The 20,003-nt window shown below is 33.1% G+C and overlaps 1 protein-coding gene across 1 annotated transcript in view; it reads right to left on the reverse strand.

Annotated features, from left to right (window-relative positions):
* Nucleotides 1-17,827, reverse strand: part of LOC108366517 (protein split ends-like) — a gene marked incomplete at its 5' end in the record, with an annotated part of 32,242 nt that extends 14,415 nt beyond the window's left edge. Inside the window, 6 exons of the mRNA XM_017620938.1 lie at nt 611-754; nt 5,090-5,434; nt 7,059-7,180; nt 9,062-9,195; nt 9,337-9,593; nt 17,770-17,827. Of these exons, the coding sequence (XP_017476427.1) occupies nt 611-754; nt 5,090-5,434; nt 7,059-7,180; nt 9,062-9,195; nt 9,337-9,593; nt 17,770-17,827 (1,060 nt within the window). The remainder of the gene's footprint in view (nt 1-610; nt 755-5,089; nt 5,435-7,058; nt 7,181-9,061; nt 9,196-9,336; nt 9,594-17,769) is intronic.
* Between the last annotated feature and the right edge of the window lie 2,176 nt (nt 17,828-20,003).

Here is a 20,003-nt window from a genome sequence, read left to right on the forward strand (position 1 = left end):
TTGGCTTGAGAAGCCAAAGGATAGGTTTCAAACGAAAATATGTCGTTTATAAAAAACACAATGCATTGAAGGAAGAAAAAAAAATATCTAGACTGTTGACGGAAGCCCAGCGTTTATCGCCTTATCAGATAACTCAAAACAGTTGCGATTTCACGTGAAATACTTTTATGCAATAAATTGATGCATATTTTAAGGCTTCGCCTTTGAAATGTGCTCATTTTCCACGCAAAGGTAACGCAACTTCGAGTTGCATGATAAGGAGCAGCTTAGAGTGATGTGAATTGTTTTCATGAAGCGATTTTCTTACATTTTCAATGGGTTTTGTTTTTTTTTTTTGTACAAGGAGTGGTACATATGTATGTATGCAGAATGAATGTAGAATGTAAATAAAAAAAAAATATAGTATGTATGTATATTTGCATGTAGTATGGTACAGTATGTAGCACATGTAAGTACTTATAAATGTATTGTTCTTTGTTTAAGGGTTCTGGTTTGGTGGATATATATGAATTATTTGTTTGGTTGGTTGATTGACTCATCGACCGATCGACTGATTGTTTCATTTGATTGGATTAGTGATTTTTGTCTTTTGGGTTATTTATTGGCTTACCTGGGGTGCGTGGTGTGTGGATCAGTGACGATCTGGAACCATAATGCCCGTCCCTGGGGCTGGGTATTGTCGGCATCAAATCGGTTTTTCTGCGGGCTACACTTCGAAACACGATTTGTGTTGCATGACTATCGACACTATCGTCTGTAAAATTGTTTTAGTGTTTTTTGTTTGTACAGATATAGTTTGGTTTCAGAGTAGTTAAGTACATACATAAAAATATTTACATAGTAGAATATTGTTATGAGTTTGTACAAATGTACGGTTATGATTTCTGTTTTTAAATAAAATATTTCATTTTAATTAAATTGAAGATGTTTGTAAAGAAGTTTACTGAATGGAAAAAAAATATATAATAATAATAAAGGGGGAAAAACAGCGCAAAGCAGCAAGATCAGCTTATTAGTTGTTCTACATTTGTATGTGAACGGTACATACATTGTATATAGCACATTACGCGAGCGAGCATGCCACACAGCATTACAGCAAAAATGCGAAAAATATAAGGGAAAGAAAAAAATTAAGGTGGAACTATTTGTTTAAACGCCACTTCTATTCAAAGTTACTAGCTCGGCAACAAGTTACAAATTCGATGCCATAACTTTTGAGCGGCATCAATGGTGTGTTGATAGTAATTTTTGTTATTGAGTCAACGAGCAACATTCCGGAAAAAGAACACACATGCACAGGGTATACTAGCATTCAGAAAAAATAATCATGCCTTATTATTTTTAATACAAAACTATATTAAAGAATTGATAATTAAATAACATACAATTTACTATATATGCATGGCTTTTTCTAAAAAAAAAACTTAATTTAAGATGTTAATGTGAGGTTATGAAAGCTAAAAAAAAAAATAAAATATATTCCAGTCGGTTTGAATTAATTAACGGTTTGTACGCGGTCGCAAAATGGACGCAAGTTCATTGTGGGAAAAAAATTTTAACTTCAAAGTAGAAGAAAAAAATCTTCTTATAGAAAATAAAAAAAAACTAATAGTTGGTTTTTAGTAGGGTTGGGAGTTACATCCGAATAATCTAATATTATTAAAAACGCCTGTCCGATAATAAAATGAACGCATACTGACTGGATATCTGAATTTTACCCCCGTTTACACGGATAGTGCCTTCGTGTTTAAGTTTTTAAAATAAATATTTTAGGTTAGGTTGCCAATGTTCACAGGCAAATCTGACCTTTTTTTGAAATTAACACAATTTAAAAAAAAAAATAAAAAATCTTATCAAATAAACTAAAACCTGTGTTCTAAGTATTTTCTGGGCCTCGAGTTTAAAAAATAAAAATTACAACAGTTTACTATTTATGGGCGATATACAAAAAAAAAACTTTTTATTTTACAAAAAAAAAAAATTAAACCGCAAAAACTTAAAATAAAAATTTGTTTAATTCAAAAGATAAAAAGAGAAAATTGAATTAACATTTTTAAATTTAATTGTAAAACAAAAATTAATTTTTTCCAATATTTTTTCGAATATAAAATAAAAAATAAAAATATGAAGTTAAAAAGACTTTCTGTTTTGACAAATTCCAAAGCCCAATAACGAGCGCTTGTGCTTCTGAGTAAAGCCAATGTTCCAAGAGAACCGCTTCTTTTTATGATAACGAAAAAATCAAATCCTGATTAATATGCCTTGCTATGAATATTCTTTCCCATTTTTAAGATTTCAAGTTCTTCGAGTTTCAGGGACTCCCTCAGTTATGTGTATTTTGCCTAATTTTTCTTTATCTCTTATAAGTACTTTATTTTTTTTAAATTTATTTGCTCTTGGATCGACTATTCACTGTGCGAATTTTCAACAATTTGAAGGAGGGTCTGGATCCTTTCAGGACCTGAGCAATATAACGAGGATAAAGATACGACGATTTTTTATATAGATATAGATTTACATATCGCTCATTTACTTCAATAGTGTCATAATTACGGTGACCATTCGTACAGATTTTGGCGGGACTGTACCAACTTTAAGAACATTGTCCATATACTCGGGTCCAAAAATAAATTTTCGTACAAACTTCGAAGCACTGAGCTGCCGAAACTCTTTCGTTTTCACAAATGACATAGAATATAAGGGAGCCATTTTCCATGATCTTTGGTTATGTTTTATCCTTTCAAACTGGTACTGTCGCTAAATTTCCGTCTATCATTCCTGTCTTAATTTTTTTAAGGTTTTCATTTTCTGTTTTAATGAAACGATTCTAACTTGAATTTAGTGAAACTGTAAAAAATAATACTAATTCCCTCAAAAAATCATGGATATGAAAAATATAAGCTGTAGATACAGTGGCGAAAATATATATGAAATTGCAGCTCGTTATCTAACAAAGACCATGTAAGTAAAAAATTCAAACTTTGCACAAAAATTAGCAAAATTCGACAAAGCTTCGTCAAAATTTTGAGTTTTTTTAGATTTCTTAGAAACGTTCAGAGTGTGCAGTTTTGTAGCCCATTCAATTCAAAGTGCAAGTAGCAAGTAGCTAGGACTTACCGTTGATTTTTGGTAATTTTTTTTTTTTTGTGGAAGGTGTTGCTAATTTTCCCCATTAAAATGTAATGGGTTACAAAACTGCATACTCAAAACAATTTTAGAAAATCTGATTAGTTTGAAATTTCGGTTTACATGTTTTTTTTTTTAACCGACTTCGAAAAAAGGAGAAGGTTACCACCTTTATATATATACCGATTTCGATAATCCTTTTTTTTATCGGAATGTTAGTGTCTCCGAAGTGGTCCCATAGATCCGATCATTGGGTCATGAAGAAATTAACAGTACTCCTAAATTTTTATATGAGAATTGAAGTGGGTTGTGTTTTTGCTTAAAAATTACTTGTTACATAATAAATTACATTTTCATAAAAACAAAATAAATATTTTAAAACAAGTAATTTTCAGGCAAGAAAGCAAACTGACTTCAATTCTCATATAAAAATTTAAGAGTACCGTTAATTTCATCATGATCCAATGACCGGGTCTAAACCAAATTCTGAAAGTATTACAGAAATCGATTAACGGGGTCCAAAGTTATGCAGTTACATTTAAAAAAAAAATATTCCGACGAATTGATAACCTCCTCCTTTTTTGGAGTCGGTTAAAAAAGGGAAGTAGCCGAAACTTGCTTAAATGTATTTTCCCTATTTACATTCTTGCCACCGTATATATTGTATGTATACATTTTTGATACCATCTCCAAGTTTTTCTCTTTGTTTTTGTTGTATTAAAAGATGTTATGACTTTTTATTCTAAAAACCAAATTGTATGTTCGGTTTCGTGCTTTAGACATGTCCCGATTTTTGGTCACCGTGGTCACATTCCAAAAAATATAATAAATATTGAGGTAAATGCGCAGAAATTACCGCTGTATCTTCTTCTATGTTGTGTTATTTCATTGATGTATCGATTACCAGTAGCTCACTAGAACAAAATATATATTCATTTTTACTATGGGAGTATATGTAAAATCAAAACATTAAAGCCGTTTTTCTCGAGTTTGGTTTTTTTGAGTTATGACATTATTGAAGTAAATGAGAGGAGGGGTATATGCAGGTTCCTGTGTAGCATCAAGACAGATCCGATTGCGAGCTTTAGGGCGCTGGTATGACCATCAGCAGCCACACAGTGCCTATATGAAATGGAAATTTTACATAGTTATTGGAAAAAAGAATCGAATAGACTTAAGAAATTAGTCAATAACAAAAATTAATTAAATACAAAAATAAAACATAAACGACATCTATTGAAAATCATAATGATAACAATAGTAATCAAAACATAATAACAAAAATCAAAATTGTGATCCAAATTTCTCCTGATTAATGCCGGAATACCACTAGGCGTTGAATGAGACAAAAATAAAAAACTTCAACGTTAAAAATACTTTTCTCATTGCATTAATGAAAATAGTCATAAAGTCAAGGCGAATTCATATAAGGTGGTGTTGCTAGAACGACTGCTTTAATTCGTCTCGGTACACAGATGTCAAAACTTCTTATGAGTGAGTGCGAAAGCGAGAGTGTTGTAGTTTTCTTTCCTTCTTCCTCCTTAAGCGCAGAATAGCTTAAATTGGACATTTGTGTACCGAAAGCAAAACCAAAATACATGTAAGTTTTTGTTTTTGTACTACCACCCCTCATATGAAATCGCCTTGCATAAAAGTTTATTCCCACTTGACATTTTTTAAGTGGCAGAAATTTTTCAAAATTTCAATGCCTAGTGGGAAGTCGGTGTAAGTATTACGTTTCTTAGATCTAGATTAATTGTCATTCCAAAAAATTAAAATTAATAAAATTCATAACATCAAATTTAGACATCACATAACCGACTGGACTACTCAAATAAGGGGCATTACAAAAAAAAAAACGTTAAAAATAAATAAATTTTCAAAACATTCTGAGCATTCGAGCAGAGCAGAGTGGTAAATCTTCTCTTGCATATGTGGCGCACAGCCTCACTCGTCTTCTTACTAGAATAATTAAATGTCGTTGCTGCACCTGCTGCCGCTAATGGCTGACTGATAGCTGCTGTTGTTGTTGCTGCTGCTGTGACTGTTCTGGCATTCTCTATTGCAACATTTTGCCTATGCACATTGGCACTAATGCTGTTGTGCTGATGCTGTGTGTAATGATGGGCAGAAGATGAGCGTGCATTGCCAGCTGCTGCTGCTGTTGCGGCTGACGCCGTCGCCGGCGGAGGATCATCAATATTGATTTCACTGCCCACAATGGATAGGGAAAAACGCTTGGGTGGCTCATCGTTCGAGTATCCCCAATTGAAAACTTCATACATGGATGATGACTTACGACGATGATCTGTGTGGTGTATTGATTGTATTGTTTTTTTTTCTTCTTATATTTTTGTACATATGGGGTGATTGAATATTTTTTCATTCGGGTTTTGTTTATATCATTGCATAATACCAGCATACATATGTATATTACAAAAAATTATATACACAAATGCATGTATATATGTATGTATGTATGTAAGAATATAAATGCTTTGGTAAATGTCTTACACCCCAGCCAGCAAAATCATCCTAAATGAGCTCGTATCTGGATATTTTCTCGAAGAAACCCCGGATTCGTTTTCGAGTACTTTTTCAATTGAAATTGTGGAGCACCTACGAACAGTCGTAAACGTATCGAAAAAGCATTCGTATGCGAATTTTATATATTATAAAATATTGGGCTTTATGAATAAAAAGTAAGCAATTACTTTTTCTTAAAATTTTCGATCTTTTACTTAAATTTATTGGAATAAATCGAGTAAAAGGTCTGAAATTTTAAGAAAACGCAATTGCTTAGTTTTTATTCATAAGGCCCATTGTGGTTCAAGAAAAATTTCCAACAAAATTAAAACTTATTTTGTGCTTACGAATTACTACAAGCTATTAAATTTTATTGTTTTGTCGTTTACGAGCCTCTCTCTAACTTTTTGCCGATCGAGAATCCCTCGTAAAATATAATGTTTTTGCTGGCTGGGATGTATGTATATAAATGAAAAAAAAAAAGAATAGTAAAAAAAAAATTAAAATTAAATTAATTCATTCAAAAATGAACGTGTTGGTGCTCAAAAGAGTTTTATTGGTTGATTAACTGCCTCAATGAATGAATATTTTTGTCCTGAGATGACAAATTGGTGGGGAAAAAGGTATGTATATTTCCCTGCACACCTTTGCTAAGGCTGCACAGGCAAGCTTTGAAAAAAAAATAAATAAAAAAAAATTACAATAATAAGTACCACTCGTAAGAGCATTTACTGGCATTGTATGTAGATGAGAACAAACGCAAGAATTTTCAAATTGAAAACCAACTCAATATTTCAGTACTTTTGCACATATTGACTGTATAAAACAGCAAGCAAATATGCAAAAAATCGCTTTATAAATGCAAATTGTATGATTCGGAATAAATTGTATTTGAAAAAAAGTAAAGGAGTTAGAAAAAGGAGCGAATTCACAGTGGGCACTAATTCAAAATAAAATACTTCAAATATTTACGTCAAAGATAATACAAAAAAAATACAGAAATTATTTCAATGCACACACGCACACAATTATACGTAAATGCACAGCTCGAAAAATAAGAAACTAGAGTGTAAACAAACGCACAAGTAAGATTTAAACATAAAACTAATTTTCAACTGCAAAATAAAATTTAAAAAATCATTTTAATAACCAAATTTGTACTCTTGTTAAAGTAAGTACTTAGTTACACATATTTGCGTGGTGCCGTGCCGCATCAAATTTTGTTTCTCTCTACTGCAAGTAGACACTCAGCTACATATGTACACGGTCACCAATTGCATTGTTTTTTTGTTTTGTGTTTTTTCTTTTTGTGATGCTGTGATTGCCTTCAGTTCAATAATATTATGTGCTTTTACAATCTGCAACGTGGTACGTGGAAGTGAGTGCGAGTATATGATTACACTTACCTTCATGCCGATCTGTGCCACCGGCTGATATTGCACGCTTCTTGGCACCACTGTCGGTCAGTTCACGTTCGGAACTACGACGTGATAATGAAGCACCAGTAACATTAGTGATCGACGTCGACCTAAAAGAGTTAGGCATTAGAATATGGTTAATAGGTACATATGAATTTTATAACAGGAAACATGTCTACTATAGAGTATTTAGCAAATGAACTTTTTTGGAATGAATATCCGTCATCTCGTGTCAATTTTGGTTTAAAGAATCACCGCTTTCAAAGTTGTGCTATATTCAGTGTAATTTTTCGTTCGAAACAAAATTGCCAAAGGCTGAAGAAAATTCATTTAAAACAAAATTTACATTTTACTCTCTTTAGAAAGCATCAACAATCAAAAAAAAAAAATCTATTTAAAAAAAAAATTATCTTAAACACTTTTGCAATTTCAGTGTTTTACTAAATTTTCTGTGCCAAGCAGCGTAGAGACATCTCCTTACGATCGTAAACATCTTCTAGAGAGTAAAGGCTGCAGAGTGATTGCTTTAACGGTTAACGATGTACTTTTAGGGCCAGTTTTTCAGTGCACGGCTGTGGTTTAAACTTCGTTTAATCTAATCTCGAGCTGACTGGTTTAAACTTAGATTAGCCTATCAAATGTCAGCCAGCTGTTCAACTTGGGGCCAATTTTACAGTGCGTAGTTAACTCAGAATCGGCAGAATTTGGCTCTTAATCTAAGTTTAAACTGGCACTGAAAAACTGGCCCTTAGGAAGGCGTAAATTTCTGGTTACTCTCTATGATCCGATCCAAGGGTATTTGAGCCACGGATATAGGTGTTCTGCTAACGTGGATTCGCTGTAAAAGCTAGTAAAATGGAACTCGTTTTGTCTATTAAAAAGTAAAAGATACCCTAGATGGATGCCTGTTATGGAAGCGCAACATTGAAGAGAAAAAGAAAAAAACAACAAGTCTCTCTAATACAATTTGTCAGATGAGGGCCTCTCTCTAATGTTTTATTGAGTTCTCGTCTCGAACACTACCATTCATGCTTTTTGCTAGTTTCAGCAGATTTTTTTCCGCAGTCAGACTTATGTATATGGAAACCAGATCATAGCGATTTATTGGGCCGCAACTGTCGATTCGGATGAGACTAAGCCGGATTCTCACGGGCCCGGCTATACAGAGAACCAGGAGATGCATTCATATCAACTATCTCGCTTAAACGTTCAGTTATTCCGAAACCTGAATACCTCTGTAACCAGCCCTGAGGAGCTGCTACAACAACAGACGTCAGCCCTATGAGAAATTTGGTTCTAGGCACACAATGTTTTTTGTTGTAACTTCACAGTTACTGTTGGTAGTGATATAACAACCATCGGTGCTAGTCGTGAACCTAACCCAGTAGATAATTTCACGAGTTAGAAATCCTTCCGAAAGGCCTTTCTGAGAGTCAAGAGGCCTTCCACTCTATATTCCTTTCCCCTTTCTTTTTTGTATGGAGTGGCTCGAATTGAAGAGTTTCTTCTAAGTAAAACTAAATAATATAAATTTATGCGATCGCGTAAATTGTAAATGGATAAGCCCTGCTAGAAGGCATGCAAGGAATCACTTTTTTCAGCCCTTCTCGGGTAGGCCTCTTAGAATGGCTTAACTTAAGAAGGTCTACCTAAATTATCTTCTCGGAACCTTATCTAGAGGTCAAATATCCTTGGAACTTCTCTCAAATGAAAGTGAAGAAATATGAAATACATTTTTAAAAGCAAAATACATTTTACTTCAGAGAAATTAGAAATTTTGAACTTTTTATTCATCCTGTCTTGCCGGAATATTTTCCTCGCATTATGCAATAATAGTCGCAGTTCCAACATAAATCATTCCCTTATACTTTGCAGGAATGTAGTTAGAGCGTTGGGGCTTGGTCACAGAAAAAACCGAGCGGGTTGGAAAATACTACTTTTCATACTCAAGTAATTTTAAGAAATGAATATCAGTTTCTTCAAAAACTTACCGTCGATGACCCAAATAAGTGCTTGGCGATACCAGTCCAAAATCGGGCTCCAGTAGGCGTGGTGTCGACGAGCCAAAGGCAAAGGCAACTGTATTGCGGGGGCCTTTCTTTGTTTCCAAGCGGGAATCGCGTTCCTGTAAAGCAAAAAATATGTAGCAATAAATCATATTTACACGCCAACATCCACCTGCAGTATGTATGTACATCAAATGCTGCTACTGCAAGTGCAACCACAACAACAATAATGCGTGCGTGCATTTTCAATTATTTCATACCTGATTCTTCCGCAATATATATTCGCGGCGCTCCTTTTCCGCCTCGGTTATGGCGCGTTTACGTTCTTCGACCTGATGCCGCTTCTCCGTGTCGCGTTGCCTTATCTCCTCTATGCGACGGCGACGTTCCTCTTCTTTTTGTTCGCGATATCGTTGCGCCGCTTCCGCCTGCGCCCTTAGCTCTTCGATTTTTCTTTGTCTTTCTTCATTTTGACGATCCCGTGCAAACTTTAGCTTCTCGTCACGGTCTTTACACACTAAATATTCGCATTCATATTCGGTTTGGCACAATGTGTGTGGTTTTCGGAACGATGTTGTTGATGATTTGATACGGTGAGCGGTGCGTTGATTTTTGTGTTTTGGTTGGTTGGTTGGTTGGTGCATGGAATGTTGGAGAATTGCAATTAGTTAGTTGAGAGAAAAAACAAATGTATATGTGCATATTTATATTCAACTATACATATGTATGTACATATGTATATCTATATATATTTAATAAATGTTTTTGTTTGCATGACTTTAAATACATACAGAGTCTATGCATGTACAATCGATCATATGCATTTGCGGCAGTGCAACATGCGAAAACCACAAACAACGGAATGAGTGCAAATAAAAATAGAAAATTCCAATGTATTTTAGCGGTGGTTTGAAGCAGTAGCGGCTAGCTACTTCATCATAATGCATACAAACATACATAGGCAAGTCGAGTTAGAGGTAATGAATTGCCGCTTTGAGATTTGTACAATATGCAAGTTCACAATCGTCGACGGTAATGACGACACCTTATTTACATATGTAAGAAATAATAAATTTCAAGTGCATTTAGTTTATTTAAATTCAAATTAAGTGCAGCAGCATACAGTACAAATGGTTTGGGTAGATGCGATGAAGGCAAGGTAGCTTTGGTGGAATTTGCGCTCTATGGCAATACAGAGTGTAGGCAGAGGAGTTTCAGTGAAAGCGAAAGATTAGAGATGAGAAATGATGATGATGATGATGACCGATAGATAACTAGTCATTTGGTATTTATTGATTGAGCGAAATGTATTCACTTGGAACTCGCAGCCCAAACTAATAGCGACCCTTTTTCTCAAGCTTTGGATATAAACGAAACGGGACTGGAGGTTCGGCGGTCTTGAGGGAGCTACAATTTTGAAATATTAAGCGTGATTTTGGACGTAGAATACGTTTTACATTTCGATTTGAAGGCTATGCTCAAATGTTGTAGTTGTTATTTTTAGAGCTTCACGAAAACGCTTATTGCACGAGAACTAATGAAGCGATTTCAAGGAAAAGTGTGGCGTTTCAAAGATAAAATTGCAAACCTATCGACAGATTTAACATGCCAGATTTTTAAAATGTAGGTTTGTTTTTATTTTTAACCGACTTCTTGTCGCATAGCTTTGGACCACGCAAACCGATTTCGCTAACTCTTCTTTTTTTTCGGAAAGGTGGTACCTCAGGGGTGGTCCCATACTAATTTGGTTTAGATCCGATCATTGGATCATAAAGAAATTAACGGTACCCCAAATTTTTTATATGAGAATTTAAGTCGGTTGTATTTTTGCTTAAAAACGGCTTGTTGTTTACTCAAGTTTTCATTTGCTTTGACAACACAGAACAGCTGATGGTTTGGCACTTTCTCAGTTTTTATCATCAAAAATTCTTTGGGTAAAATCTTGCCACTTCAACAAAGAGAGAACCTCGTTTACTCTTATTTTTCCTCTCATTTGCCAAAGAACCGAGTATAGGAACGCTATCTAGTAAGTTCTGGCAAAAACTTACTCCTTCTGGCAAGATGGGGAACGCAACTATAGCTCTGATCCAGTACACCATGAACTTACAGGTTTTTACACGAACTTGCAGGAAGTTCCACGAAATGTACCCATACTCCAAAATCCTGTTACAGCAAAAATGCTTGTTTTGTTACCGTACTTGTTGGTATTTACTCACTTTCTACTCTCACTTCAGAGAGTAATTTTGCTATTTGACATTTTTATAGGATTTTATACGAAAAGTATTGGATCAGAGGTTTGTGGTGTTTGCACTTGATTTGGCAAGAGTTGGTCGCTGCATATTTTTTGGTGCTGTATGTAAGTTATCTAAACAATGGCGCATAAATTAAAGTTTGCATTTCTCATAAACTATCTTGATTATTTACTGGTGTTGATTAATTTTTCGACAGGGTGGGAAGATGATTAATTTTGGATAGAATCTCAGTCATACCGTGTCAAGTTGGGTTTGACGACAAACCAGTCTCGGCGTTCCAAAATAATTAATTTTATTTGTTTTTAATTTATTGACACAGTTTACAAGACAAGATTACTTGAGTTCGGTATAAGTAATTTACTCATACATGAAAAATTAGCCCTAAATTGAAATAGTTCGTTCGGACTTTTTAAGCTATGCGCATTCGGCTCCTTTTGTTATTGGCTTTTCATTTTTAATTCCACTAAGATGTCGATGAGCCGACTAGTCCATATAGGAATCGATCTGAAATCGTCAATTGTTCAAGGCGTAAGATGTCTAGTGAAGACACTTTTTGTGCTAAATTATATCTGTCTCCAAAAGATTGCTTCATATATATAGTCAGAGTAAAATTTAGTATATCTACAATTTGTGCTAATATAATATTCACAATTATTTTCAATAAAAAATTTGTTTAATGATTCTATAACATAAATCATATAAATCAAAGTTTCACACTTTATATAAAATTCCATCCAAACTTTAAACTTTTTATTCAGAATTTTTAGAAAAATTTCGATTTTAAACTTTTTATTTAGAATTTTTAGAAAAATTTAGAGTATGCAGTTTTGTTTCAATTTCAAAAAAAAGAAAAGAATCACTATCCGTCAAAGACCGTACGGAGGAAAGAAAAACACGAAGGATACGGAAAATATGCTAAAAAAGGCTGAGAAAAATAAAACACGAAGAATGCCAAATAGAAATATTTCTCAGAAAACCTCTGTCTGGAAAAACAAAAACGAAAAATCTCGAAAAGGAAAAAAATATCAATAAGGAAACTTTGTTTATAAAAAATAATTGGCATGTCTTGCTCAAAATATTAGTAATCAAATTCTCCATTAAGAGAGGATTGTAGTGGTGTCTTCGATAAAATGGTACGATATTTTTTTATAAAATTTATTTGATTTTCAAATCTAAAAATAGCTTTCATTAACAGTCTCGGCTATTTGTAGGGATGACAAACGTCTTTACAAGCAGTAATGAAGGGTTCTAAATAATTTTGACATATGATTTTTATTTAAACGACCTGTATACAGAGACCCCAAATATTAAGCAATAAAAGTTCAGGTCAAAAATAAAGTAAAAAATCGATCATATTCGACATGCTACTATAAAGCTTTCGCCTTATTCTGCTGTCAGTGTTAGAACATTGACCAAATTCATTTGTCAAAATATGTGATGCTCGTCTGTATGCAAAGTAAATAAGAATGATTAATTACTTATTGTTTAAATAGAACAATTGGCTTCAGAACAAACACAAAAATGCTAAAATTTAGAGAACTGTTTTCGGCTAATTAGTTCATAGACTGTTATCAAAATAAATATACTTTTAAAAATATTCTACCGGCACTAACATAGAGCCAAAGTAAGCACCAAAATATTGAGAGCTAACGATAACATGATAAAGAAGAATATGTACATACAATTCCACAGGTAGGCAAGAAGCAAGCGAGAAATCGAGCATTCACTGCGCTACATACATACTGACGCACTGACGTCATTTCAATAAATATTGTATTTGCATTCAAGAAAGGTTTGTTTGTATCTCTTATCGTTCTTAGTCATTAAATCAAATGTTTTTTGTTTTGAATTATTATTTTTTTTGCACAGCTTAATTTGTGAAAGAAAAGGAAGAATGTAACCCACGTTCTGAGAAGACAAAAGACTCAGGAATGGAATAAAACAGAATGAAATCGAATAATGAATAGATGGCAGAGCATAAGCACACAAAATTTAAGCAAATTAAGGCACTTAATTGCTTTCTTCTCTTACAAGTCGAAAACAAAGAAGTCGACAAAAAATATGTTTGCTCATTTTAAATGGCTAATTTGTATAGCAAAAAAGAAAAAAAAAAAATAAGAAAAGTAGCCAACTAAGCATAGAGCGATAGTACATATGGTCAAAAAGCTATGTAAGCATACATATGTATGTATGTATATATACTTGTGATCAGCTAATTAAGCCAGCAACATTTAGATAAATTTTGGCTATTTTTCTTTTGTTTATTTAATGTTTATTATTTTTCCATAAAAGTCTAGCTCATAATATAACAAACACCACATAAATCCAAATTTCAAAAATTGTGCAAAAATTATGAAAAATCTGCAAAGTTTCAGCTAAATTTTCAACTTTTTATTAAGATTTTTTTTGAGTATACAGTTTAATAGCCCATTAAATTCAAGGGTAATAATGTGCAAGTCTTAGGGCCGGTTACTCAATGTCTGGTTAACAGTAATCTGCGGTTAAACAACGTTTCGACGTCTTCGACTCCATGCATATAACAGGGAGTCGGTAACGTCGATAACGGTGTTTAACCGCAGATTAGTGTTAACCAGACATTGAGTAACCGGCCCTTAAGTTGCTAAAAAATCGCGTTGATTTTTAATAATTTGTTTTCATGGCGCATTTTTTTCCATACAAAAAAAATTTTCGAACTTATTTTGTATGGAAAAAAATTTGCAATGCAGTCAGAAAAAAATTATTAAAAATCAACGCGATTTTTTAGCAACTTAAGACTTGCACATCATTACCCTAGAATTTAGTGGGTTATTAAAATGCATACTCAAAAAAATTCTAAAAAATCATAATTTTTGCACAAAGTTTGAAATCTGGATTTATATGGTGTTTTTTATATAATGAGCTAGACTTTTATGGAAAAATAATAAACATTAAATAAACGAAAGCAAAATAGCCAAAATTTATCAAAATGTTGCTGGCTTAATTATCTGATCACAAGTGTATGCTAGTTTAGCTGACGGCATGTCAGTTTGAAGCGTGGAAAAAATCGGTCGGAATTGGAAAGTGTTACACACACATACATACGTACTTACTAAATATTTTTTTATTTTGCTTTTAGAAACTTGCATTCGGCCGAATCGCGAAAACTACACGTCCAGTCGAGTTGTTATTTAAATATTTGCATGCACAGTATTTAGATAATATTTAGTATGCTCTAAGTAAGTATAACATCAGGTTGCCCCACAAAAAAAGTTACGGAGCTTCCACCGGAATCATAAGATTTATTATATTTCAAGACTTCAAGACAAGTCAAAATAATTGGGAAAATTATTAAATTTTTTTTTGTATTCCGTTGATAAAGGTTTTAAAGCCGCTTTCTCAAGACGTTTTTTTTTATTTTCTAAGGATTTTAAGCTTACACTTTTCTATCAATTGAGATAACATTTTTTTTTTGGAAAAAATATTTTTAAGCAGGAGTGGTTTTACCTATATTTCAAACATCTTCGATAGAACGTTTAGTTAGACATAATTCTGGTTGTTGTAAGTCGTTTGCATCGACAGCCGTTCGTTGAATTATGTTGTAAATAAAAGTATTAACGACAGATTTTAACACGTTTTCAATACTTCTTCATTTCGAAGGGATAATAGGAATAAAAATTTGTTGTAGATTATGTCTTTGGTTGCCTCATAACGCCAATGAAAATCTCAAATCTCGACGAACGACTGTCAGAATAGGGGCCCGACTGAGATATACTTTTCCAAAATTCCATAATAATGTTACACTACTTTTCAAGGGATTGTTGTTAGTATCAATTTTGAGTAAATCAGCGCCCTTAAATTTCGAAATATCGAAGTTTCAAGCATGTGGGTAAGTGGGCGTAATTTTGGTCCGATTTCAATAATTTTCAACGTTTTGCTTTTATGTTGCAAGCAAAATAATAATCATACCGAGTTTGGTACAAATTGATAGAACAGTTTCCGAGATACACATATGTGGTCATAAGTGGGCGGGGCGACGCCCATTTTCCAAAATTTTATCATAAACGTATTTTTTGCTAAAGAATTATTGCTGATTACTGATTTATCGCAGATTTCGTATTTCTCTAAATTATCGTTATATGGGATATGACCGTGGTTATTGTCCCGATTTTACCCATTTTCAATGCACAAAAGTACACATACCAAGTTTTGTTAAGATATCACAATTTTTACTCGAGTTATCGTGTGCACAGACGGACAGACGGACGGACGGATAGAAAGTCACCGCTTAATCGATTTCTTTTTTATTCTGATCATTTTTCTTCTGAAAATTTTTTGGAATTTTTTCGGCGGAAGTCTTAAAATATAATAAATTTTATAGTTCCAACTATGGACTATGTGTACAATTTTGTATGTTGATAACTAGAATCATTGTTCTTAATAAAACGGTTATAATTGGAATGATGAGTAGTTTAATAGTTAGATATTAAAAATGAGGTATGCATTGCAATCTAACGGATATATTGTGTTCTCTACACTTTAAATGCCATTATGTAGCTTGATTGCTAGCTTAGTTTTCAAAATTCCTTTTGTTAAAGATTTATGTATGAAGTATTGCTGTTACGAGGTTTATGGGATGACTTCCTAATATATTATAACTAACATAGCTATCCAGTCTTTGAGAATTTATGATTTTAAACCGACCTTTAAAAAAATTACGAGCAATTGATAATTATAAAGTCGGCTTTTCATAGCACCAAGAATGTGTAGAGTGGAACGGCATTTTAGAGGTCAAAGTTTAGTATAAGGAAAAAAATCGAATGTATGGCCAACCCAATGATCTAAATGAAAAATTCGAATTCAGTACAAGAATTAGATTTTGAAACACAGCATTGGTCACGTCACAAGTGAAATGTCTCGCATAAAATAAGTAATCTTCATTCATTCATACATATATATACATATGTAACTAAATTATCACTGCTTTGCTTTTGTCGCAATTTTTTCCAACGTAATTAATAATTAAAGCTAAATTAATTTGTGGTTTGCTATCTTTGGTCGCTATTGCCGGCACAAATCGTGCGTTTCACCTTATGCTTCCAGTCAATATGCGATGGACACGCTACCGAAGCTGACGTATGACATTGTTGTGGTTGGGAAAGAAGACGACTATGTATGTATGTATGTATGTATGTCGGCTACTTGACCGGTAAGAAGCAAAAAAATAGCATAAAATAAAGATAATAAATTGTACATTCATGTATTTAAGTACTTAATCCACGTTCTAGCGTTTACACATATTTATTTACGTACATACATACGCATGTAGTGACATAGGCGACTTCTGTTCTAGAGTGTCTATATACGTCGTTTTACTTCTATGCGTATTTAGGTTTGAAAATTCCTACTTAGTTGCGACTATGAGACGCTTGCATCATCGGCAAAAATGTATTTCAAGTAATTTAGGTCGGATTTTTAATTGGCCGTTTTCAGTACATATTTGTATAACAGATTACATGAAACGATAGGCATACACATATGTAGATATGTATGTACATGTGTAAGCACATATGCAACTATGTATTATAATTTTAATATTCACTTATAAAGCTCTATTATTGCGTCTTTGGAACGTACGTATGCATTTTTGTAGTAGTTGTGACAACAAAGTCAAGCACAAGTGCAGAAGCAAAAATAGACAAATGTATGTACATACATATGTATGTTTCTACAGGGGAAAAATCAATTCATACCATCATATCGACAACCATCAATGCAAGGCCCTAGCGACTTTTTTGGTTAATAAATCTAGTAGATTTTCGATTTGCATACCAATCATAAAACCTTGGACAATTGGCAATGCATGAACGTAAAAAATGTCCCTATTATTTGCATTTTCATTTATTTGTTACGTATGCAAACTGCTCTAGAAACTTTCTGTATCAAAAAGAAAGTTAAAAAAAAAAATGTCGCTTACTTCTTTTTGGCGGTTAGGGATCGATATGTTGTACCTGCAGTAGTATATTGGATGCAAAGCACACTTAACTACCCTGCGCTTCAGTATCATCTCCACCCACTTGAGTCCACCAATGCAGAGAGCTCACATTAGCAATTACACCTTCCATAGAGTTCGAGTGGCAAGCACTTAGCGGTGCACAATATGGGTTAAGTGTGAATTTAGCTGGTTAAAATTTTCGACATTTAAAGATGTTTTAGGTTTTAAACGGCTTCATCATGTTGCAGTTAATTAAGAAGGGAAGAATGGAATGTGAAATTGTTTACCATGAAAGCCGAATTATTTACAAGCGTGCATTCATATTTTCAAACATACACACATACATATAATAGGTATAATGTATGAATGCATGAAATATTCACGTTTGTACCATAAAGTTTCTTAATAATACAAATGTATGTATAAATGGATGTGCGTGCAGTAATTTCGAAATGCTTATATGTAATTACCTTTGCGTTCGACACTGCCTTCTCGACTTTCGATTTTCTGAACTGGTTCAGCTGCAAAATTAAAGAAAATTTATGAAAATTACTAATAACAAAAATCCTAAAAATACTATGTGTGTTAAATAAACAAGAGCTTAAGCTGGAAGCAGGTTGATATTAAAAAAAAAAAATATTAATACAAATCTTAAAAGTCTGGTAATTGAAGATAGAAGATATTACGAAAAATTTCGACGGATTAATGCTGGATTTGTAGCATACGCAATCTATTGCTAGTGGATATTTATTATTAGCAGTTTTCACACAAGTTCTATGAATCTATTTACATATGTATACATGCATATATACATATGTACATGCATACAACTTAATGCGGAGCTAAAACGCCTATATGTATTTATTTTCTCACGTATTCTACGAATCAGCTGTACTGTAAAACAAACACAAAAAGGCGAAATCCGAAAACAAACAAAAACAAAAACAAAAACGAGTACCTCCTAGTAGTAAGCCGAAAAGAAAGTGGAAAATAGTGAAAACATATTTCAAGTATACTTTCACGATTATCTACCCTTCAAAATAATGCCTCTAGCATGAAAAAAGCAACCATTTGTGCGAATACTTTGCAGATAGTGCCAGATATGTATGTACACCTCTTACTTTATCGCTATTTGACTAATCAGTAATGAAATGCAACCAAAGAGATGAAAATTATCATCAAAGTTCTGGACAAAGCAATAGTCCTAATATATTATAATTCCGATAGTATAAAAACAAGTTTCAGCGGCAGAGCATTATTTATTTTACTTGAATGAAAGCGAGTTTAATATTTTAATTGTTCCCATTATAAGATCTAGTATTGCCGAAATAAAGTTTTTGGCTTCAACGCCGTTAGGATCGAAAACAGAAATAATTGGGAAATAACAAGTAATTTTTAAGCAAAAAATAAAATCGACTTCCATTCTCATATAAAAATTTAAGAGTACCGCTAGTTTCTTCATGATGCAATAATTGGATCTAATCCAAATTAGTATGAGGCCTCCTCTGAGGTAACACCTTTCTTTTAAAAGAAGAATGATAGTAATCGGTTGCGTCCATATAACGAATAAACACAATTTATTTTTTTATGGAAGAAACCCGCAACACTTTCGACGAAAAAAATTCTATAAAATCAACGGTGATTTTTAGCAACATGAAATTTGCACATTATTAGACTCAAATTTAATGGACTATATAAAAATGTGTAATCAAAAAAAATCTAGCGCTTCTGAGAAAAAAGTTTGAAATTTGGGTGAAAATATGTTGCACTTTTTTGCGGTCTTTTAAAAAGCTTTAAACTTGGGTTTATATGAGTTTTTTGAGAGAATGAACTGTATTTCAATTAAAAACTCAAAAAAAAAAATATATATATATATAAATAAAAACATGAGTAGCAAACAATATCACTTTGAAATGGGAGTGCTATTGTATTGGCCAATACTGTTAGTATCCATATATGCCATGTACATACATATATTTATTTTTTTTTTTTATAAATAGGTGAAATGATTTTGCTTTGCGAACATTTAATCATCATAAACGATCACACAAACACCTTTTTTAAGTACTTTACATACATATGTATATACTTGAACCTTTAGTCTATCATATCATTGCCATTTTCTAGATCCTTCAAATAACGTATGTATTTGAATTCTGAATAAAACCATGGCGGAGTCATACCAAGCGCGATGGAATAAAACCATCTAGAAATGCTATGAGCAAAGACATTTTAGTCATAGAGTTCAGCAACCCCACGACACCCAACCCCGACAGGGAGCGGTTCATCTTTTAACACAACTAGGACAAAGGAATTACATAGATATGTACATATGTATATTCCAGTGTATGCCAAACTTTGTACTGGTGATTCAGTTGTGCCGTGTCTGTGGATAAGCTATACAAATCACATCAATTTGCTGCTTATATACGAATTTGCCACCTAGTTGCGAACTTCGATGTACTCGTTCTTCACTCTTTTGTAACACCTTTAAAACCGTTTGACCATTATAAAGGCACCTGACATACATATATAAGTATTGTACATACACCTAACTATATGTATGCAAATATCAAAAAGTATGTTTTTAATCGATTTTTTCACTCCCCGCGAGTGCATTAAATTATTACTTGATACGAAAGAAAGTACTTAGCGATTTTCGACATGAATGAAATGCAGCACACCAGATGTTTAGCACATAAAT

The sequence above is a fragment of the Rhagoletis zephyria genome, unplaced genomic scaffold, assembly GCF_001687245.7.
Source record: "Rhagoletis zephyria isolate East Lansing unplaced genomic scaffold, Rhagoletis_zephyria_1.1 Rzeph_scaffold_02299, whole genome shotgun sequence".
NCBI lineage: Eukaryota > Metazoa > Arthropoda > Insecta > Diptera > Tephritidae > Rhagoletis > Rhagoletis zephyria.